A 25,149-nucleotide genomic window follows, 5' to 3' on the forward strand; every position below is an offset into this window, starting at 1 on the left:
AATGCTGTCCGCGAGGTTTATGTTAAATAATGCTGGCCGCGAGGTTTATGATGAATATTTCTGAGAATATGATTGAAGTCGGCATACTACTCTTTGGTAACAAAAGTGTATCGTGTTACACGTTAACATACTCAGCTCAAATTTAAATAATAAAATTCGCAGTATTTTAGTTTTGTTTGATTTTGAGGAATATAAAAACTAAACGTATAAAAACTTCCAGATGTATTTTAAATGAAATTTATCACATTGTGGAGACCGGAGTCCGACTTTTGGGATTCATAAGTTCAGCATTATATAATTTACAAATTCATTGCCTAATTTAATCGTAACATATTAAAACCTCCTAACTACGTGGCGCCCCCGCAACCTTTCCACATTTCGATTTGGGATAAGGCACTAATGAAACACATATTTATCCCTTTTTAATGGTAATGAAGTGGGTCCTTACGTTAGTTCATACGGTCATGGTGAACGTTCGCCTCAACTAAGGGTGATAACACAGACAGGACTGCGAAGAGAACTTGTGTGCTGAAGCAACGAAAATACTACCGCCCTCTCACACCTGTTCAAGGACTATGCAAAAATAGAGTTTTTGACTTTACCATGCCCACGCAAAAAAAAAATATAGATATTTATCCCCACCCGTAGCGATAAACCGATTGTACCCCCACTCCTTAGTCCTGATGGCACGTTATTAAGCAATACAATGCTTTTAATTTGGGGTACTATAAATTGGGGTGGAATGGGATTTAATATCTGGTCAACGCAATATTTCGGTCATTCTAAGACAAACAGGTATTTTTTATTACGTTTGCAATGGTAGGAGCCACGGTCGCTGCTCCGTGTTAGTAGTGCAGGACCGTGGTCCGGGCAAGGTACAATTTATAGTTGTTCGGATGGTACGAAAAACCGAGGTACCGTGTACATATTGGCGTGCACGTAAAAGATCCCTTGAAATTCGATGTAAGAGTTGGCCGTGGCGCCACTGACCGGGCCAAATTCCCTCACCGCACACGGTATAGCGTATGCCCGTCTTTATTAGCCCAGTCGAAGCAGAACAGTAGGACATTAAACCCCATTTCATTTCATTTACGTTCGCATTGCGAGGTAGCAGAATTTTGCCAAATATCTAAACGGATATGTCTGGTTTTCGTCTTTCAAAACAGTCACCATCCCTGACAAGTGGTAGCCGGGGCTGAAAAATCTCGAACAGTTCTATGTTCCGCGCTCATCTACCACGTCCCGTGCTAAAAATGGGATTATTATGCTATAATGAGACCATTAATAGTTGGGCGGAGAATTGCTTTTAAGTCTACATTTATGTCACGCACACCTGGAATATAGATTGCAAAAAAATGCTACATGGCAGTGAGTAAGTTGGCTTCGATGTGATTATACTGTGTGATATGGTATAATAGGCTTCCACGTACAGATTATATCGGCTATTCAGCTTAACTGTAAATGCGTTATCAGTAGTCTATGGTACCTAACATGCCACAAACCAGTAAAGCAAAACTTGTATCATACCACAACATCTCTTTTATTGAACACGCTTCATAATTATGGAATATTATTCCTATTAATTTACGCAGTAACCTAGTTTTTACATGTTTAAGAAAAAGGTGAAATTGCATATATTTTTACAGGCTTCCACTTGGTATTCATGATATTCATTTACTTAATTTGCTATGTTGTATTTTACGATGTGTATGTTTTGTGTTTATCATTTATCTTTAAAGAGGAATTGTGTAAGAGCTAAATCTGGATATTGCAGGTCTTTGTTTTTGGACATTTATTAATATGACACGCTTATAATCAACTCTCTAGGCCGAGATTTAAATGTATTTAAAAATGCGTGAGATTAAAAATTTAATGATAAAATCAATCTGATTAAAATACAGATCTAGATTTCGTTCGTTTTTTTTTATACTTTTGATGGCCTACACTACATGAAGATGTGACAAGTTGTACTTGAAGGTCGTGTCAGGGGTCGTACGAGTGGCTTTTGACCCTATGACGTCAGATATTGATTAATCTTACATAATTCGACCACTCAAATATTTCGTTGAAACGCTTAATTTTGTGTCTTACAAACCACGAAAACACCCTCTATTGATTCCTGGGGTTTGTGTGGCCGAATAGCTTACCGCGTACGCTATATATCGTTAGGTCAAGTTGCATGATTTTGATCCCACACTTGGACTATTAGTCAGCCCCGAAAAGATCTAGTTTGTGTCGAGTGGACGTTATCCCCCCACCACACCTCTCTCCCCCCTCTCTCTCTCTTTCTCTCTCTCTGGAAATGGACCTTTTCTAATAGCAAATCAATAAAAAAGATAAGCGAATAAAAATTACAACAGCATTATAATATAATTTTCCCTTTAAAACCCTCTCGGTTATAGTCACAAAGCTCAATCGCTTTATTCATGAATGCCAAACCTCCAAAAAACATTTCAGCGTATTTATTGATTAAGGTCAACCAACACTTATAGCATTGATTTTAGCTGACAAAAAGGCAACCTTCTTAATACAGTCTAGTTTATGTTGGTACGAGACACCTGGCTACGACTCCCACTCCCACCCTCTCTCTCTCTCTCTCCTAACTTATTGAAATAAAATGGAAGCATATGTTACTCCCGAAAAGACCTATTTTATGCCGAGTGGAGGTTAAACACCGTCTCTCTCGCTCTCTCTCTCTCTCTCTGAGTGAAATAGGTAGACCGATGTATAATATAGCTGCATATGGTTTCTAAGCACATAGTTCGGATTTATTTCGTCTACTTCTAGAAAGTAACAAATTAGTAATAAACCACGTTTTCCTCTAGACAGACCGTGTATTTTATTTAATCATTCTATCTGACTGGCAGCTATCTTCCACAAACCTCGTGGAGCAACTCATTGAGAAATTGACTTATCTCTAGTTTGCATGTCACTAATAGAATTCAAGGTCTAATCGTGGACCGCATGTATTACACATTTAATAAAGAACTATTGCTGTACTTAATTACTGAATGGGAAGATGCTTGGGGTGGGGTGTGGTAGGGTGCTTGGGGGCTTTTGTTCAGACCCCACGGTATTGAGCATGATTGTGTTAGCGCGTGACGATCGCTGTAGACAAGTCTGAAGTCAAGGCTAAATCTACACAGACAATTCCCAGGAATAAACAAGAAAAATTAAATTAAGTGAATGGATTCGGGGTAAACCGTATGTCGTTAAGCCACTGAATTTGTCATTATATTTCATGACCTATTTGTCTGACGATTTCTTTTTTCTTTTTTTTTTTTCCTTTTTTTTAATTTTAGCGAAATAAACCCACAAACCGTGCTCGAAATTTGCTATTTACTGTTTTGAAATTGGATAGTGTTCTTCCTTCCCATCAAGTATTGAAATAGGCGATTCAAAAATGATTAATTCTTTTATGCTTAATAATCCATCAAAAACTCTGACCTGTAGAGTGCTTACAAGATATTGTGGACGGACAACGAACCGGCGGATAAAGGTGACGACATAGATGGACAAGAATATAATTCCTAAGTCGGTCTGCTAAAGAAAAAGTTGTGTGGTCAGTAATCTCTGTTTCCATTAGAGAGCTGGCGTCTTAAATCGCAGACATCCGCGGTCGCGCATTTAGAGGGATTTTAAGTGTAAATCTTCAAATCAGATCATTTATTACGTCTGATCAATTAGCATGGTTCGGTTTTCACAGACTGATAACCTATGCTTTTAAGGTCATTATGAAATTACTTTAGATACCCGTATGAATAATATAACTACTGTATATCCATCTATGATAAATGTAGTCTTTGCCAAATGCTCTAGAATCGGGATTTTCTTTAACTTCCAAGATGAAGATATTTGTGGTCGCAAATGTGTACCATATAATGTAGCAGGATGTTGAACCACGGTGTTCAATTGTTTAAAAGGGAATACTATAGATTGAGCTGAACTGGTAAAACAACAAATTTCCCGTTCAATTTTCCATAATAACCTTCGGATTGAAGCCAGGTATTGGCTACATAATAACAATTGCATACTCTTAGAAACTCGGCTGACCGACTATCCAGAATACAAATCATCCAACTCCACAATTTCGACAAATTGGGACGATAAAGCCAACCACTACGTAAAATGTACAGTCCTTGCGATCATAGTGAGAATTTAAAAACGAAACGAAGTTTAAATCTATAACCATATAAATATTTGAAAATAAAAGCAAAATATATACATCTTAATCTTATAGATGCATTATGTCAGATTTAGATAAAACTGGCTGTTCTGGCTGTATATATACTAGTTCAAAAATAGATAATGAAAATAAATATATTGAAAATTTTAGTCAAATTACTTTTCTCTGAGCAAAGTTATGAACTTTTGACAAGAACTAGCGTAAAACGAAGTCTTGACGAAACGTTTAACGAAGATATATCAGGCATTGTCTGATCACTTGATATCTCCGCCATCCGATGGTCTAGAGAGTTGATTATGTTCTTGACATGTCAATAAATGTCCATAATAATAATTTATATAACATTGGAAACCAGAAAAAGACTAAAATAGACAGCTTTAGCTCTTACATGATGCATCTTTAAAAACGTCTTTCTAGGATTTCTCATTATATATAAGATGGCGTGAGGTGATTTAAGCTATATAACTTACCTATGGATATCATTCCTATAGGCAATGTTAATAACAATCCTAAAAACAAGGTGACTAAACCTGAAACAAATAAGGTTGAATATGGATTATAATAGACTGCTGTGTTTAATGTTTTAAAAAGGACAAGCCATTTGTAGTATTAAATAACAAATTATTTTTCTAATAGAAAGTTAATGTAATTTCAAAATTATATAAACCACGAAATACCACCCAGTGTTTAATATAATGGATTCTGTCAGTCGGTAACAATTACTGTTTTTCTTTCCTACTTCTCGGTTGGCATTGACATTCCGATCTGTTCTGCCTCAGACCACCGGAGTGCTTAAGCTGCTTTCTCGGGTAGGCCGAGGTTAGAGGCTGGATGACATAGCCCTGTATTCTCAGAAGATTTTGTACCTCCCAGTGTCCGTTATGTTTTTATTTGTCCGCATGCAACAGGCAAGTAGGACATATAATTTTTATTTTCGCTTCATCTACTATAGCTTCTGTCTTGGGAATTCTATCTCCCTTTCTCCCCATTACTTGCGTGTATGGGTCTTTAGCTGTGAGAGGTAACCGCAGCACCCGGATAAAACCCAAGAGGTTCGACAGGCGACCCTACTACTGGTCACGCACAAGCGTAATGGACTTGATTCAATGACAGACCTTATGATTAAAAAAATATGTTATAAACTCGATACTCTACAAACATGCGGGAGATTCACGAGATGTTTCTCTTAACTTTTTTAGAGCTTCGGGTCACGCAATGATTATCAATAAAAAGATCATTAATATAATTGTTCTTTTCTAGAAAAAAGAGTCTATTGAGCAGCATTATTAAATGAAATCTAAGAGTAGGAAACTCACCAGGCTGTCCTGAGTATTGCACATGTTTAATGTATCTTGGGGAGTACCTCATTTTTTTTTAAATAGATTCACAGTTTCATCAATGCATTAGGACATTTAGCAAAGATGCTACTTTGATAGATAACGGGAAACTGCTTAACAAAATCATTGGCCGAGAAAGTTCATCGGGATTTTTCCCTTGTCAGTGGTCTAGGGCCTGACAAGGACAGCTGTCTAGTCATTCGGATCAGACGAAAAACCAAGGTCCCGTGTATACATTGGCGTGCACGTAAAAGATCCCTTGGCAGTTGAAATTCGATATAAGAGTAGGCCATAGTGCCGCTGCCCGGGCAAAATTTCCCTCATAGCACACTGTATGGCGTATGCCCGTCTTCATTAGCCCAGTCGGGGCAGAACAGTAGGACGTTAAACCCCATTTCATTTCATTTTCATTTCATTTGCTTACCAAAACATAGAAAGAACAAACACTACTTACAGGTATGGCAAAGAATGTCAGAGGCTCGGCATACAAAATCACAAGAACTTTCAGCATCTTTACTAGCTTCCTGGAGATGTATCCATATTTCCGTATTATGGTTACTGTAATCTGTGGACGGAGCATCCGAATGACCCAATGAAGTTTGGTAGAGTTGTCGCCCTTCGTTGAATGTCTGCAAATAAATAACAAGTTCTAGCCTGAATGTGTCAGAAATGCTTGGTTATCTGACAAGAATGTCACAAAATCATTGCCACATTAATTATTTCAACGATAAAACATCATAGAAATGTTACCAAATCAACTGGGCAGTAAAACCCCTACGCGCACACCGGAAGCAAGCGGTAACCGGCCAACTAGAGATCGAAGAGCGACCCAATGGGTTCTGGGATAGGTTACTCTAATTTACGGAGCCCCTTAAGTGCACGATTTCACTCTTATATAAGTATTTCGTTTAAACAATCCGCTAAAAATTGTAGCCTCTATCGCGTTCACAAAGTTTTCGGAAGAAAGAAAGGGGTAGGGCTCGTGTGTAACTCTGTATGGCAAGGTTGTGGAGGAATGCTGACCAATCTGATTAAAAAACAGATCTATATTTCGTTTCGTTTTTTTTTATACTTTCGATGAAACGGTCTGTTACGGCAAGCTTTAGGTGTGTTTTGCACGGAACTGTGACATCAATACTGATTGGTTAATCAAATGTCCGACGTCATAGGGTCAAAAGCTGCTCGTATGACCTCTGACGCGACCTATCGTTACAACCGGTCAGATCTTCATGTACTGTAGTGTAGGCCATCGAAAGTATAAAAAACGAAACGAAATATTGATCTGTATTTTAATCAGATTGAGGTTACTCCTCAGTTTGTTTCTTCATAAATTGGTGTGAAGCTTGGGGTTAATAAGAGGACGAACCCTGTCGTTTCCGCAACCTTCCGATCTAACCCTAATCGACCGGACGAAGAAATCCTCAAATTACTCAACATATGTGTGAGGAGGAATGACTTCGCTTTCAACGATCAAGTATACCTCCAGTCTTCCGGAACTGCGATGGGAAAACGATTTGCCCCGAGTTATGCAAATCTCTTCATGGCGAAGTGGGAAAGGGACGCTTTGCCACTCTGCCCATTAAAACCAGATTTCTATGGACGTTTTTTAGATGAAGTTTTCATAGTCTGGACGTACACACTAGACGAATTTTGGGCGTTTTTCAACATCCTAAACAATCATCATCCATCTGTCAAGTTAACCGCAAATGTAAGTCATAACAGCATAGATTCCCTTGACACTACCGTTTTTAAAAAGTAGCAACACCAAAATCACAGGCCAACTGGAAACTAAAGTATTTTTCAAAGGAACACCGACACACGTCAATTATTGTTCAAAAGCTCCTTTGACCCAAAACATACGTTCTCTGGCATCATAAAATCTCAGATTCTCCGTTCTCATAGGATATGTTCTCAGAAGACCGACTTTGATTCAGCATGTACATTGGTATTTAGCAAACTAAGAGAAAGGGGATTATCCTCGAATAAAATATTACATATAAATTAAAGTAGACAAAGTAATTCTATAGTTTATGGTAGATAAATGCAAATAAATAAAAAATACACCCAGTTAAAATATCAACCACTTTTACTTCTTCATTATAATATACATCAAATCATAGGCTAGCTGTCTGCTCTTAATTAAGCGTCTTATATATATAATTATTTTATAACACTAAATAAGCGTACCCTAAAGAAATCCAAAAGACATCCCTTTGCCAGATCTCTTAATGTCAGTCATGTAAGTTATACAAGACGAAATGTAATGAATGTTGTTTAATGTCTTGGAAAAAGAAATCACTAGCAGGAATCTAGGGTTTCATTTAGTATTAAGACTTGTGCTTAAACAACCATGCACAAATATATTTCATTTAAAGTGGATGTCATATATTTTGAGGCAAAACAATTCATCTGGGGAGAACTGAGCAGGAGCCTATGCGTCCAACAGGCTCGCAAGATCCTAAAAATGATAATGTTCTCACTTAGTTTGGGGACCCTGTCCTTAACGTACGTGGGGGGGGGGGGCGAATGGTTAGCACATGAGCGCGGTATCATAAGGTCTGTCATTGAGTCTACTTGCGTGGTTTCGGTTCCCCAGTTGTACGTGACAAGGAGTAGGGTCGCCTGTCAGACCTCGTGGGTTTTCTCCGGTTCCTCCGGTTTCCTCCCACTGCCACAAATCCCTACGCGCAAACGAATTATTGAAATAAAATTAAAACCATGTGTTACTTTACGCCGTTTTTGATAATTGATGTGTAAAGCTATCTTTGGAGGTTTTGTACTTGGAAGATGCTAATTGTAAGCCGGTTGGAGAGGTTCGGGAATTTCCGGACTCCACAATGTCCGCTTTATGTAAATGAGTATTTGGGGGAATACTAATCCTAACCCTTTTAAGAGGGGTAAAAGGTAAATTGGATCCAAGTTCAGTCTTCTAAAAACTATACGTCCAGCCGTCCGGAACTGTGATGTGAAGACGATTTACCCCGAGTTAAGCAAATCTCTTCATGACGGAGTGGGAAGGGAAGAGTTCTGCCACCCTGCCCCTTAAAACCAGATTTCTATGGAAGTTTTTTAGATGAAGTTTTCATAGTCTGGACTTACACACTAGATGAACTTTGGACATTTTCCAACATTCTGAATAATCATCATTCATCTGTCAAATTAACCGCAAATGTAAGTCATAACAGCATAGATTTCCTGGACACCACCGTTTTTAAAAGTAGCAACACCAAAAACACTAAAGTATTTTTCAAAGAAACCGACACACATCAAATACTGCTCAAAAGCTACTTTCATTCAGAAAATACGTTGTCTGGCATCATAAAATCTCAGATTCTCCGTTTCCATAGGCTATGTACTAAGAAGACCGACTGGTAGCAAACTAAGAGAAAGGGGATACTCCAAACGCTATCCCCAAAGTATAAAAAACAATACTCTGGATGAACTTGCCGCTAAAGAAACAAACAATATACAGCTAGCAGTTAAAAGAAAACTTGTGGCCATCCCAGATGTCAAACATGCAAAATCATAAACATATCCGACCAGTTTTATAACAAAACATCTGGCACCCAATTTCCAATATTAGACCAACTTTCATGCAGCAGTTTAAACACAATTTATCTAATTTCATGAAGACAATACGTAGAGGAGACCAAAAATGCACTTCGGAAAAGAATTAAAGGTCACCGGTCAGACTTAGTCAGTCACCAAAAAAGACAAACCGGTCTCAATTCACTTCAGCCAACCAAATCGGCCTTCAATTAGCATCTCCCTTTGTACTTAGGATATACTATAGAAAAAGAACGGGAGCCCAGGGGGTTAACCTAGCTGAAAAGTGTACCAATTTTCTCCTATATAGTATCAATGCATGTATATCTGGTATCATCAGATTGTAAGTCTGCCGGGTTTCTGGTGGTGGGTGTGGTATTCCACGCCCAAAATGCCATGCCCCCCAACTAGGCTAGATTAGCTCAAAAGTGTACCACATGAAAATCGTACAGCAGTGTACCGTACATCTTCAGGTGTTACAAAAACACTCTAACAGACATTTCTAGTGGTGGGTTACCCCTGACAGAGCTATGTAATTGTCAGACATTTGTAGTGGTAGAGTATCCCTGACAAGAGTTATCTAATTTCAAGTCCACAGCTAGGCTAGATTAGTTGAAATCTGTACCACCTAAAACAGCTTTGGAGTTGTTCAGTACCACTACAGGAATCATGAATGGCCTCTGCCAGACAGTTTGTGCGGTGGGTTATCCATGAAGATGTACGGTACACTGCTGTACGATTTTCATGTGGTACACTTTTGAGCTAATCTAGTTGGGGGGCATGGCATTTTGGGCGTGGAATACCACACCCACCACCGGAAACCCGGCAGACTTACATTCTGATGATACCAGATATACATGCATTGATAACATATAGAACAAATTGGTACACTTTTCAGCTAGGTTGGCCCCCTGGGTTCCTGGTCTAAAAGCATCATCTACAGTCAGTTTTTCAAATATTTTCTGGCGCGCGGGGGAAGAGAACCAATGATACTTAACGACTTTTTTGAAGCCATATCTACTCTAATATAAATGCTTTTTATGTTTTTAATATTCGGTGGTATGTTGCTTTAGATCTTATCCACATTTTGTCGACTTGACGAATATGATTACAACGGAATAAAACGGACGAATTTTATATCTCAATACAACATTTCTGTCGTTCCAAAGTTAAAACCATTTTCATTGCCCTCTACTTTATTTTAAGTGATATAATTAAAACTACGGTCATCAGAAACTCAATCACAATTTTTAAATGACTAAGCAGAACATTTTTTAATATTTTTGTTACAGATTCTTGACATACTAATCAGTATTTCAAGCGCCATTTCAAATTATTTTTAAAACAATAATAAGTTAATATGGAGATATATTATATTAAGCATACCTTTTTTTCGTCCATACTACTTGACGTTACATTTTAAGATAACATTGTTTATAACAAACGATCGATTTTTAACACAGATTTCATTACAGAGTCAACCATCTGGTCCGCCATGTTAGCAATAATCAATTTCATGACGTACTCAACGAACTTATATTATTATTCACATTGAAAATGTATAAAGACTTGTCATAAAAACGACTTTTTATGTCCATTTTCTTGAAAGGCAGAAACGATTATAAAATTTCTGTCCAATTGAAAACATGTATTAGCTGTGTAATACATATGTTCAATTTGACTTTTTTGATGTCTTTGCCAATAAGTGACAATTTATTATTATAGGGTCGTAAAAGAACTATAAATTATGTATATTAACAGTATACGCATATGTATGCCCGTTTCTTTTGCGAATAATTTATGACAACATTAAAACATTTTATCTAAGAATATGGGTTCTTCTAATGGACTGGAAAAATAACACAGGAGTTTAGGAGACCATTTCTTTAAGAGGGGTGAGTAGCAACATCATATGACCATCATATGAATATTATTAAGTGGGGAGTGTTGCATCGCAATAACGTACAAATAACCGGTTGTGGTGGGGATGTTCATACACCCGGCAATTAATAAAATAACACCATTCTCTCAAATTAACCATAAATTAGTAACCGTTACCAATTTTAAAAACACAAAGTCAATGATATCACCCCGGATGAAAGCGGACGTTAACCATTATAGTCTGTCTGCCAATCATTAAACACCAAAATACAAATCTTTGATTATTGGCAATGGTTACATTTATGTAAGCACCAGTTCGTGTATTGTATCTTCAAAATTATTGTAGCTCAATTCCTCCCGATTGCCTAAAAATAATACATCTTCAACAGCTTAATCAATGAATGCTAAGAATTTCAATCGAACACATTCCAAAATAATCAATATTATTATTATAATACTATATTGACCCATGTCATTGGTAACAGTTTGAGTACGAGTGTTTTTAATATAAGATATATCACATGTAGATATAATATGACAATACTTGGAATGCAAATTTTAGAAATTTAAAGTCCCATTGCGTCATTTGTATTTTTCTTTAAAATATAACATTTCTCACGGCTTAATCCACGATAATATGTAATCAGATTGACTATTTAACAAGGAAACAAAATTAAAATACCAACGCTAGATGATCTCCCTGTTTGGATTCAATTGGATTTAAAACAAGCCCATCAATTATGTTCAAAATGGCGACGAGCTTATTACATAGTGAGCATCATAGATCGATGAAATTTCAATCCAAAATATCTTTGTAAATACGGAACGGAATTGAACAATTTTTGGACTGCTATTCCTACTGGAGATTCATCTTTCACAATATTGCAGTTAACAAGGGATTCCTATTGCACCCAAAAGAAGTAACCAGATTTTAAGCATATATATACGGAATAATTTTATTTCAATAAAGTACCCAAATCTGGTAAAGCAGGTGATCCTGTTCCTTTCCTAAAACAAACACGGAATGGAATCCATGACTTGCATAGATATACACGCGTTAAACAAATATAAACATTCGAACATCTGATGTTTGATTTTGAATCTCATTGTAACGATACCATCCCTCTGGCTGCATGGAAAAACCTCGGTCCGAAGTGAAATCTTCAACCTGCATCTAAGGTTGACCTAAACAAGCCACCAGAGGGACGTCTTTCTCCAATCGCTAATAAACGCTAATACAGATGAACATTATTATAGATGAAGAAAACTACAAATATTACCACCCGTAATCACGTGAACGAGGAAATGTCTGAAACTAAGAGTTTGAAACCGACAAGCACAACTATCGGGTTTTACTGTAGCAACTGGAGAACAGGGGAATAAGTTTAAACATCGACTCAACACCAATCAGGTTATTTCGTAACAAACATTATGTATTTTTATTTCAATACTGCGTCTGTAGACATGGAAGAAAACTTAGGAAAAATCGCAGGATCGAACACACCTAGGCCTTGTGATAAGCCGACTCAGCGGTCCCACTAATCGGCCAGTTATTGCAATAATTTGACTCTATTGATCAGGAAGGAACTTGTCTATGATTAGTAGGGCCCCCACTCAGCCTTCGCTTCACCCTACCCTATATGGATAGAAAAGAAGAGATATTGAGTGTCCCGTCCGTTTGTGACAAAAACAGCTATAAATTGTTAATATATATCATAACGACAATACTTCCGATTATTCACTGTCATATAGATAAAAATATGTATAGACGTAATTATATAGAATTACATGGCAGTAGAAATGCTAGATACTTTTATAAGATAAATGTTTCATTATTGCATGTTTGCGAGCAATTACAGGTTTATGTGCCTTTAATATAGGTAGCATCGGTCAACCCACATTGTCCTCCATCTTTAGAATAAATGGTATTCAATGACAATGAATATACTCGAGTTATAATTCAAACTCGTCTGCTCGAGAAGCTGTATGATCTAGTTGTTGAATCAGACCTATGATTATCTCCCAAATGTTCTGTATATTTATTTCTTAAAGGGGGTTGAAGTTAGGCCGCAATGGCATGCGTGGATTTCTGAAAATGGGTTAATATTGCAGTAGATTTCCATATGGTATATTTAAATGGGACTAGTTTGAGGGTACCTGGCTTGGCTGAATAGCAAAAGTTATAATCCAGCACTTATCTCTAAAATTAATGGTTATATAACGACATCTCTACGATAAATATTCACACACCTAGGAATCTAGAAGTCCTAGACCAGATGATGAGCATTCTAAAAGACATCGGACTATTCCAGTGCAGTTTATCTGCAAATCATAAACTTTGGTTTTAGCTAGTACCTAAATGGGCATAGGCATGAGATATGAAATGGCTAACACAGAGTTTAAAAGCACACACAGCCGACATAGTGAAACATATATATACAACCGTAAGGCTTCCAAATATCTGTATCTCCTACATCTATCTTCCTTAAGAAGTCATTGTCAGCAACATACAGACTTTCCATGCCAGACAACATTTACCTTATACTATCTTACCGGTACCCAGATACAGATGGGGATAAAGTGTCTTATCAAGGTCATAAGGACTGGACACTGATCTAGCTTGCTAGGGTCAACGTTTTCTATATGTTTGAGTATGAGTATACTGTAAAAACAGGTTTAACATGTACTGAAATTAGAGGATTTTGTCCGCCAGAAATATATGAAGCTTGTCTTTATTTCATTCAATTTATAAATTATTTCATTTATAATCTAGCGCCAGAAAGATAAAAATGACAACTACTAGACAATCTTTATATACTTCAAGGTATCCCTGCACTCATGGCTTCACTGACGGAACTGTCAACCGCCAGAAACACTTCTAACAGTTACCTCCGTCAACCACTGAAAAAACATCACCATTTTCAATATGGCGATGTAGTATCATTGTTACCTCTAACATTATCTTTACTTGAGGGTAGCGCTTAATTTTTCTAAAAGTTAATCCCAGTAGTTCACAGTATTAGCATATATCTTTAGGTATAATATAAAGATAAGCTCCTAAATACACACTGCACATTTTGGTATTGATGTATTGATCACCCAGTGCCGTATCGTTATGTTTGACTTTAATAATTACTTTCACTTTTTACCCGGAACACCACACATAAAAAAAAAATCATTAAAATCGGATATAAAAATAACCTAAATTTTAGATCGCTTTGACGAATATCTGAACATTTTACCCATTTATTATCAAATTGTTAATTTCGAGTTAGATATAGCCACCTATACTGGAGGTAATCGCTTGACGTTTTACCAAAATCATGTCAATCGAGAGACGATCGACGCCAGACTGCTCACATCTTTTGGATCACTTTCTTTCTGTATTCAGAGCAAAATGTTTTATGCTTTTATCTGAAGAATAAAAAATTATTCTCGGAACGCTGTATTATATTACATTCATTCAAGGGGTCGCGGTGGCTCAGTGAGTGAATTGCTGGCTCGCTACTATGGAGGTATCGATCCCATTGTTGGTCGAGAAAGTTCCTCGGAAATTCCAGAGTGGTCTCCCCTTGTCAGTGGCAGAGGACGCAGGGTCTGGCAAGGAATGGTACCTAGTCGTTCGGGTGGGACGAAAACCCTAGATTACGTGTATACATTGGAGTGCAGGTAAAAGAACCCGTCACAGATGGAATTCGAAATAAGTCTAGGGACTAGCTCCTTATTCCGTGAAAAAATTTCCTCATAGCACGCTCGTGGTATATTTCAAGCACTTAAATGTGTTGTTAAATTACAAGTTCAATCGTATTACTTCGTGTTTCACCACCTTTAACTTTCCTATAGCCTCATCTGTTCACGACACACCAACTTTCAAGCGTCATATAAATTTAATTTAAAATTTGAATAAGTTAATTTGTCCACAGACAGAAAAAAGAATCCAATTCAGTTAGAAAGTAAGGTTTCATCTATCGAACTTGAGGCTAAATGTAATTTGAAAGGACCAAGGCAGAATATTAAATGCACACCATGATTCAATGTTGGGTTTGGAAGAAATGAGTGTAAAGGCTGATCAGCAGAAGTATATTCTGAAAATTACAAAAGTAATAGGAAGAGGTAAACAAGTAATCAAGGGAATTACTAATAGTTGGAGATAAGTTCACTTAAAGAAAAAGAAATCTGGAAAAGTACGAAATCTGTCTACAGTAGGTCTTTTTGTTTTGTCTTCCAATGTTATATACATTATCATTTAGATATTCCTTCACATGCCATGCCGATAATCAACTCTCTAGTCATCGGGTGGTTGTGATATTACATGGAATATACCACACGCGCTCTTTAATCGGTTAACGTTAAAATGGAAACGCAAGACTTCGATTTTTATCTTAGCAATGGTACTTGACAATCGAGACTACGTTAATAAAATTTGTCAATACTTCAAACATTCATAACTTCGTCCAGAAAAAAACAAAACAATTTGATTGAAATTTTCAGTATTTTTATTTTTCGTTACATTTTAAATATATTGAAAATTTCAATCATTAATGGCACAGTCTTTATCTAAATCTTACTTAAATCCGTCTTTAATGTATCCGTTAGTACCTTTGCTGGTGTCCCGATCATGTTCGATCCCTTCATTGGCCGAGAGATTTCATCCAGATTTTCCGGCGTGGTTCCCCCTTGTCAGTGATGCAGGACGGAGGGCCTGACAAGGACAGCTGTCGTTATGTCGTGTTGTCGGGTTATGAAAATGGTGAAAAATTACATGGCCACTATCAGCCACCATAGTATTGGAGAAAATCTGCGTTAGAAAATCGTGAGTAGAAAATCTGAAGTGGAAAGTCGAAAGTCAAAAGTTGACAGTAGAAAGTAGAAAGCGGAAAGTCGAAAGTCAAAAGTTGATAGTAGAAAATAGAAATTTTGTCCATGAAAGTAGAATTATGGCGATTAAAAGTTGAAAAGCTTGATGTTTCTACTGACTAAGTACATAAATTTATAGGTTTTCACCCTTTTAGATAAGAATTTTCCCGTTTACTTTAGATTTTCTACTTTTTACTGTTGACTTTCTGCTTTTTACTCTAGATTGCATTTTGAACCCGATACCCCGCCATAGAAGACAGCCTGAGTCTTTGAGAGTCGAATGTATCATGTTACAACACATGATAAATTACTGCTTAGGAAAGGATTGCTAAACTGTTGAGCTGCAACCATGCGCATAATCAGGAACTGAATTGCCATCCATAGAAAGTTACTCAGAGTCCCGATTCAATTGACGTCTTTATGAAATAAGACAAATACTTTGATCCTTTTCAGTGAATTACAATGCAACCTTTCCGAACTTAGTAAAATTTAATTAGATACGCTTTACGTTTTTTTATCATTCGATATGAGACGCATTGACACACTTAAAGGTTAATACATCTTAGAGTTCTAATATATTTTATATCACTTGCATTCCATTACTTTTATTTTATCCTATAGGCTGGTTTAATATTGATATAACCCCAGGGATGCTAATCCGGATTAAATCCTCGGTTTTACTATGTTCGGTCTACTGGGTTTAAAACTTCCCATGAGTTTAGTTTTTATCTTTAATTTAGGTTGTCTGTACTAGAAATTGTTTCAAACATTAAATCGATAGGAGTCTTATTACTATATCTTTTTCCCTTAAATCCAAAATTTGTGAGACAAGAAATAATGTAGTAGACAAATTTATCAGAAAGAGATATCAACTTCAGTAGGATATAAAATACTAATAACAAAAGGTTATGCGATTAGGCTAGAAAAAAATGGATAATGGTTTATAGCCGCAAGACGACTAATAGTTATTATGGTGCCTATTGTCCAGAATTAAATGATTATTAATTTTCTTGCCTTAAACACATAGAGATGTGTGAAACGAATATAAACCAATCTAAAATTTAAAGGAGCCAATTCTCTTTTATTTGGCATCTAGAAATGGGCACAAATGGGTCGCAACACATATAATTAATATAATATGAATGTATACTGTAATTTCTGATCAGTTATATGTTCGGTGAAATACGCGAAGAATGCATATTGAATGGCAGTCTTTGGAGTTTGGTTATTCCAGTCTACTCAGGCAATCTTCCCCTTGGGGATATGTTTAGCCTCGTTCACCGAGTCGCTCATTACAAATGGCGCCAAGTTTAAAATTTTTATTGTGTCTTAAATATTGGATACCAGAAGCCCACGGTAAGATAACAACATCAATATTGATTTAAATTGACGAATAAGTCGTGTTTGCAATGTTGAGGGCTGTGGATGATACTGCGTTATTAAAGACTTGGCTACTTTAAATATAGGTCATCAATTAAGTTCAAAATGATCGAGTTTTATCATTTTTGAACGAAAATGTAAACGTTTTATGGTTAAAATTGATTGACGTGAATGATTTTTTTTTAGCAAAATGGTTTTTAACAAAGTAATATTGTGTCGTACACTCTATATATAACCTTTGTTTTTTGTATACTTTCCTTTTAAGAATAATAAAAAAATTTATGCCAAAGAATAATTTAAATATTTATATAAATTCATGCTTCAACTTTCCTCTCAATAAAATTGCATTTAGCTCTGTCTAAAAACAATACTTGAATTCAACGTATTCTGTCATCATATCCCTATACTGTCAGATCCAACTTCTGTATTTGAGTAAAGGAAATTTTGTCCGGCGTCATTCCTTGCATTCTTAATAATGCGACGTTGTTTTAACAAATCTAAAGTAGAATCTGAGAAGATATTCCAAAGTTGAATTGAATGTTAGACCCGAAATTGTATCACATGTCAAAGCTGAAATATTCTTACCACAACTGTGTTTTCTGCACATTTGACGACATTAAAATCTTTCTTTGGTAATATCGGTGATTGTGAATGGTCTCTGTTTTCTGTGGTTTTACTCAGTGTCTGGTTACGGGTGGCAACGGACGTTCCAGGTGGTTTTCGTTTGACGGTACCACGGGATTTACGATGGACGGTAGCCTTCCGGACCAACATAGACATAATGGCATCACTCTCATACTATCTTTTCTTTACCGTATTATTTCCTGTAAAATAGAACAATGATAGATTCAGTGATGTATATTTCCTGTAAAATAGAACAATAATAGATTCAGTGATGTATATTTTCTGTAAAATAGAACAATAATAGATTCAGTGATGTATATTTCGTATTCGATTAGCCCCAATCTGATTAAAGCTGAACTCCGGTTACAAAACTACAGAAATAACCTGATCAGACATAATAATTGTGTAGGAATAATATTTTCAGTAAGCTGATAGTGAAAAAACGTCAATCAGTCAGAAGGTATTTGGTAGTTGACTAGCTAACAGGATGTGGACACTGTGCTTGACAAGGTATATACTGAATGTGGGCATGGCCTGCCTCTGTTTTTGTATGCCGTAAGCAATCGCCATGTTTGTTCTACAAATTGGAAACAAATATGACGATTGTTTAGGGCGTTAACTTTTTTTTAATTTAATTATTTCTGTAGTTTTGTAATCGGGGTTCAGTTTTAAAACACAGATCTTATTTCGTTTCGGTTTTTATAGTTCAAAATTTCTTGTTACTTTTGTTCACTACGCCAGGTGGAGGCCATTGAAAACATAAAAAAACGAAACGAAATATACAATCTTGTGGCCATAAACACAGTTTATAAACAGAGCGTCAGCAAGATTTTTCAAAGTGATCATTGGCAATAACTCTGGCAAGAAATTATCGGAAATCGATGACAGTCAATATTGTTCTTTGTCTCACGACTTTAATTAAATTATGTGTATAAATTTCAAGTTCATCGGATATCAACTTCAGCCTCCAGAGCATCCACAAGACTTTGCAAAGTTATCAAGAGTCACAACTCTGGCAGTGATTATCGGATTTCGTTGAAAATCAATGAGCTTTTTCTCATGACCTTAAACATTGACTTTAAACTCTAGAGCGTTCACAAGCAATTGTGGAAGCCGGGCGCCGGGCCAACGGACAGGCGGGGGCTACGACAATATACGACCACATTTCATTGTGGGCGTATATAAAACAATATTTATGTTGTGTTGCTGTGGGAACTATTTCAGCTTGATAAACAGTATTGTTTAATATAACATGAAATAACAAGAAACTGTAAGATGCTTTAATTATAAAGAACAAAAAATGGCACACTCATAATAAAAATAATTGATAGGATTATTTTAAATCGATGAAACACGGTCGGTTAAAGGAAGCATTTAGTAGAAGCCGCTTTGCATGTGTTATATGAAACATTTAATACAATTTATTAATCGCAACAAAGACAAATAAAAATGCAAAGTTGCACATTTATCAAGACCGTGACGTAAACTTAACTATATTATAGATTAATGCAGCGTGATAATCAAAAGGGTCTTTTTTTCACATGATAGAAAAAACTATGATGAGGTTTTCTGCAAAATGTAAATTATTTCGGATGGCAATGAATAAATAAAGGAATGAAATGGAATTTAACATCCCACTTTTCTGCACTTATAGATAGAGTATACGCCATACACTGTGCTATGGGGTTCTTTTATGCACGCCAATGCGTACACGGGAAGTCGTTTTTTGTAACACCCGAACGACTAGACGCTGTTTCTTGCCACGCACCCCGAGGACCTTTCTCGGCCAACACCTGGATTGAACCCGGAACATCCACCTTAATGAGCCATTGTCTTAGTCACAGAGTCACCACAGATCTCATTACATAAATCTGCCAGAATTGGTTAGGGTAGTCACGGTGGCTCTGTGAGTTGCACTTTTGATCGCTCACCTGGAGGTCCCGTGTTCGATTCCTGTATTGGCCGATAAAGTTCATCTGGATTTCTGGTGTGGTTCCGCCTTGTCAGTAGTGTCTCTGTGTGTGGGTCGGGGTGTGGGTATGGCAAGGGACAACGTATAATCGTTCGGTGGGATGAAAAACCGAGGTCCGTGTACACATTGGCGTGCACGTAAAAGAGCCCTTGGCAGTTGGAAATCGATATAAGAACAGGCTGTAGCGCCGTTGTCCTGGCAAAATTTCACCCATAGCACAGTGTATGGCTTATGTCCATCTTCATTAGCCCAGTCGGAATAGGACGTTAAACCCCTGTTTTCATTAATCCTGTCGGAGAAGAACATTTTTATTTTAGAACTGGTTAGTTTAAGAATATAGTTATATCAATGTAGTATCGTCAACCACGAGCACATATAACTGAACTGAAATGTTGGGACCATAGCCAAACTGGTGACACATCTTGATATTATTTCAAAGAAAAGTAAATAACCATTTTGCTACAACAGAAAGGTTATATAATATACAATTCAATATATAGTCAATTATTTTCGAATGTGGTTAAGAGCATTAATGTGGTAGACAAGACGTTAAACCTTTATCCAGGTCAACATTAATTTGTGCTAAACGTCTCTTGTATTTTTAGACAAAAAAACCCACTCTACCTGTGTTTATGGTTACTTCACCTAATGAAAGCTTTGTCCTCATTTCACATGTCCTATCAATCGGTATTAACGTGGTTTTCTAAGACAATTTCTAAAACAGACATTTCGCTATTGACAACAGTCCGAATTGGCATTTTTTCCAGAACCTTACTGATCAGTAATTAAGATAGAAATGGGAGTAAAGTATTAACGTATTTAAAATGGCCACAAAAAGAAATCATTAACACAAGTATTATTTGTTTGGCCCGAGTTGTTAATGCCGATGTTAATAAAGTTACAATATCCACGTCAGTTACTGATAATTACTTATTAATTGCTTGTTACTTTATTTGATTGTATTCATACTAAAGAATCGATTATTTATTTGGATATGTTTATAGTTCTATATATTATCAAAGGATATTATTTATAGCCATTTTGTTACAATATTAAACTTTTGAAAAATTTCATAGATTTTCCTTTCAGCTTTCAGGCGTTATATCTCTCTTTGGCCGCTATTTCTTGTGAACCCTTTCAAACTTTTGGACTCTTTTTTTTTTCGATATTTGCTGATGATTCTGTCTTGTCAACTTTTCTGACACATCTCAAATAATTTGACGCGCTCTTTTGTCTACTTTCGGACGTTTTGTTTGTCTTGCCAACTAAACAGACATTTCGTGTCGTCCGTTAAACGTTGTCTCTCACTGTTCAACCTTCAGATGTTTTCAGAGGTAGATCATGGACAAGATAGAAATGTTATAACCAAGCACTAGTCCTGATACAGAACCTGTATAAGCCGTAAGCATCCACTGCGCTAATGGAGGTTAACACAATGTTCTTCTGAATCAGTTCAAATGTTTAATAGCGGTTTACCATGACAATATTTTTAAACAGTAACACCCACATAATAACAAAATATCTTTGTCTGGGGTACATTAATATTTTAAAGAAAGTACAGTCCTGAAGCAAGTTTGCTTGATTCAATAACAATTCCCAATTATTTTTAAAAGTTATTAATAAATCTAATAACAATTCATTAGAACCAAATCTGATGCATGCTTTATTAGGAAATGATTTAATCTTGGCTTGTGTTTTATTCCCTTATTTAAATTCACGGATTTGCGCCCTTGAATGTGGCTTTTTTATACGTCCATATATTTATGTTGTTGCGCTTCTGTCAATTTGTCTTTCGTATCTCTTGTTAGGAAATAAATAAATGAAAAAAGCCCAATTTCAATATTTACTCCCTGAGTTATCATCCTTTGTCATAAAAACTACATTTCTAGAATTTATTTTTGTTATCTATCATTGAAAGGAAGAACTATATTTGTTTTAGTTCAACTTCTAGAGTTATTCCACTTTATTAAGAAATCTTTTTTATACCCTTTTAGTTATGAAGTCAACGTCCGTTCACATTTATTGTTAGTACACTAAAGACTTCAATCAAAATATATGTTTGGAATTGATATGGGATGTCTTTCTCAATGAAACTCGAAGAATCCTATTGATTTTTTTTTTCAATAAATCACCTTTAAAATTGTACCATATTGTTACGAAATCTTGTTTTCAATAATCCCCTTCAAAATTATACCATATTGTTACGAAATCTTGTTAGCACTTTCAAATCCGCAATAGTTAACCTAAATATTCATTTGCTGTATATTATCCTATTGATAATGATTTGAGATAATAACTTCCCTTTTTTATAAAATCTTGTTACCACCTAAGATACTTCAATAAAACACAGCAGTATTATTGCATGAATGAATGGATACAAAGCTGCAAATAAAGAAATATCTGCGGTAACAAATGGATTATGGAGGTTAACAACACTAAAATACATGACAAAAACAGGCTTTAGATTAAAATAGTATTAGCGTTGGAAAACATATGTGAGCACAAGTTCAAGTTAAAAGGAGATATACTAGCAGATATACAAGACAATAGTATTGAACAGCTTTCATTTGGTTAGAGTATAATTTATTCGGTGCCCTCTTCCTACCGTTAAAATGTCAGTCTTTGAGTTAGTTAGACTGTCGGGATATCACCACCAGAATTGCAACTTGGAAATACATGCAAGTCGACTCACGTTAAAATTACATATACTAACTGAAATATCTACACAGTCCAAAATTAAGTTTCCTTCTTTATGCCAACGCAACGCACCTTCTTGGTAATAAATGAAGGTAACGCAAGAAAATTATAGTCTTTCGTTTTCTGATAATCAAGGCTCTAGTAGACGTTAGGCCTACTCCAATAAGAGGGGTGGGGTTTAACATCTACACGACACAAATTAGCTAATTTCGGGACTAACACGCTTAGCATGCTCGTACCGGGATTTATCAGTGGGCGGATACCGGGGAACAGACGTGATTGGGCAGGCGACTCTACTTATTGTCAATTACAACAATGGGATCGAAACCATGTCAATCGACTCAATGACAGACCTAAAGATATAAAGCTCCCGCATTGGACCACTCGACCCCCTCCTCTCCACGTTACTCTAATAAAAACGAATCCATGATGACCGACCTGTATATGTGTTGAATTTAAGAAATGAATCAGCTCAGAACGTCCGAAGTAAAAATACGGAAAATCTGTACCGAAAATACAGATGAATACGGTTATCTGTCTTCATTATAATTAAGGGAGATTGTATTCTATTCCAATTAAAGCTAATATATAGGATATTACCCAGGATTAGACCACTGTAGCTAACAAGTCAAGATTAATGAGCCGAACCAAGCGACGTCATTAAACGTTCGACCCCATTGTATCCTACCGTTAATCTCATAGTTATAATAATAATTGACATTTCTCATTAATACATTTTACGTATTAGACTGTCATAATACACAATTAATACGTTGTCAGATATATGATGACTTCGTAGATCAATCACAGTTGAACTATATTATTTAAAAGACAGTCCTGGATGGCCGAATGGTTAGCACGTGCGTGCTGTATCATAAGGTCTGTCATTGAGACAACTGGCGTGGTTTCGATTCCACGGTTGTACGTGACAAGGAGTAGGGTCGCCTGTCCAACCTCATGGGTTTTCTCCGGGTCCTCGGGTTTCCTCCCACAGCTAAAGACCCCTACGCGCAAGCGAATTATTAAAATAAAATTGAACCATGCATGTGTTAGAACCGAAATGACCTAGTCTGTGTCGAGTGGACGTTAAACTCACTCATTCACACCCCCTCTCTCTCTCTCTCTCTCTCTCCCTCTCTCTCCCTTAAAGCCACACCTATCTCAATTTCTGTTTGAGGCCTTGATAAATAAATAGCACCTTTAAAGATGTTTAGTTTAAAGTTCAAAACTAAAACAAATTGGAATTAACTAAAAGCCTTTGAACAGCATAACCAAGTACTTTTGGTTTTCAAATAAGTCTTTTTCGAGATGAAATACAAAGATTTTAACAGATGTTCCTGAAGAACATAAAATAACTTTTTTGTGGCCTAAAAGCTAACCTTTAAAATTAATCTTTTCGTATTTTATTAATATCATAAGACAAACATGATAAAAGCTCTTTACTTGAAATATAAAATGTTTTATAACATAAAAGCCAAGAGTACTTAATCATTTAAGCATTCTCGTAAAAACAGTATCAAAAACGTTAGAAGAATAACATAATAACAAAAATTAAAGTTCTTACAGTACTATGGTAATGGCATAGCAACGTTTAAAGTTTATTAATGGGCAAAACCGATTTGAACTCTTAATTTAATAGATAAGTGAATAAATTAGAGGTAATTTAATAATTCAGTCTTCGCCCACAACAATAGCCTGGAACTGGTTAATGGAAGAGAACAGTATGGATTTGACATAAAATCTCACACTGTTGTAGAAAAAGAATACATATTTTGGTTATGTTATGGCTATCCATAATTTGAAAGCTAAATTTGATATATGATGATGAATAAAAATATAGAAATTTTAAAATGTTTAGGAGCTTTTGTATACAATTAGTTCATGTCTTTGTAACGTTGTGTATCTTTGTATAATTATGTCCATGTATGTATCCTTTGTTTGTTTCATGTATATTTCTATTATTTTATTTGTATATGCACATAGCCTTGTAAGGTTTTTTATGCAATAAAGTTTCTTCTTCTTCTATAGCATCCATTCATTAACATACACAACACATTATATTTATAATCATAATTATCATTCATTGCGTTTCTGATGAGTATTATATTCCACACGTGTGTATTTTTAAAAAATGAATTCGGTGGTTTGCTTATAGTGTGAACCTTTAAATACAAAAGTAGCCTACAATACAAATTTGGGAGAAAACCGGGCGACCCAGAGAAAACCCACGAGGTTGGGCTGGCGATTCTAGTCCTTAGGATCAAAACCACGCCACTTGACTCAAGGGCAAATTTAAACCGAACGCGCGATAGCCCATTCGCCCCCTTTTTTCCATAGGGCCACTATTACAATAAACAACAAGCCAACAACGAGGCTGATGTTCCCCGCCAAAAACCCCAAATAAATAGATGACACATGTAAATTAATCGCACATTTCTTTTTTCAAACGTATCGAGCAATCAAACTAACACTAAGTTTCATCACTCTCTATCAGATAAAATCAAAGTTATCTTGTCCCAAAGCATCGACCAATGAAATTGATAAGCTCTGCTTAGCTTCAGCTCGAAATGTTAATCATTGAACTCGGTCAAGACATCCACCTAATGAACATCTACATCAAGTTTAAATATTCTACCTCAATTAAAAGCAGAGTTAAGTTATGTTCCAAT

At 36.1% G+C, this 25,149-nt stretch overlaps 1 protein-coding gene across 2 annotated transcripts in view; it reads right to left on the reverse strand.

The window, feature by feature from the left end:
- Nucleotides 1-25,149, reverse strand: part of LOC126830767 (transmembrane protein 272) — a 74,834-nt gene that overhangs the window by 14,063 nt on the left and 35,622 nt on the right. Inside the window, exons 2-4 of one of the 2 annotated variants that reach the window (XM_050561172.2) lie at nt 17,773-18,011; nt 5,978-6,152; nt 4,657-4,716 (exon numbers count right to left, since the gene is read on the reverse strand). In XM_050561172.2, the coding sequence (XP_050417129.1) occupies nt 4,657-4,716; nt 5,978-6,152; nt 17,773-17,967 (430 nt within the window). In that variant the 5' untranslated portion in view covers nt 17,968-18,011. Of the gene's footprint in view, nt 1-4,656; nt 4,717-5,977; nt 6,153-10,455; nt 10,552-17,772; nt 18,012-25,149 lie in introns of those variants that run through there. The other variant, XM_050561173.2, reaches the window with a different exon arrangement.

Source organism: Patella vulgata, chromosome 8 (assembly GCF_932274485.2).
Source record: "Patella vulgata chromosome 8, xgPatVulg1.2, whole genome shotgun sequence".
NCBI lineage: Eukaryota > Metazoa > Mollusca > Gastropoda > Patellidae > Patella > Patella vulgata.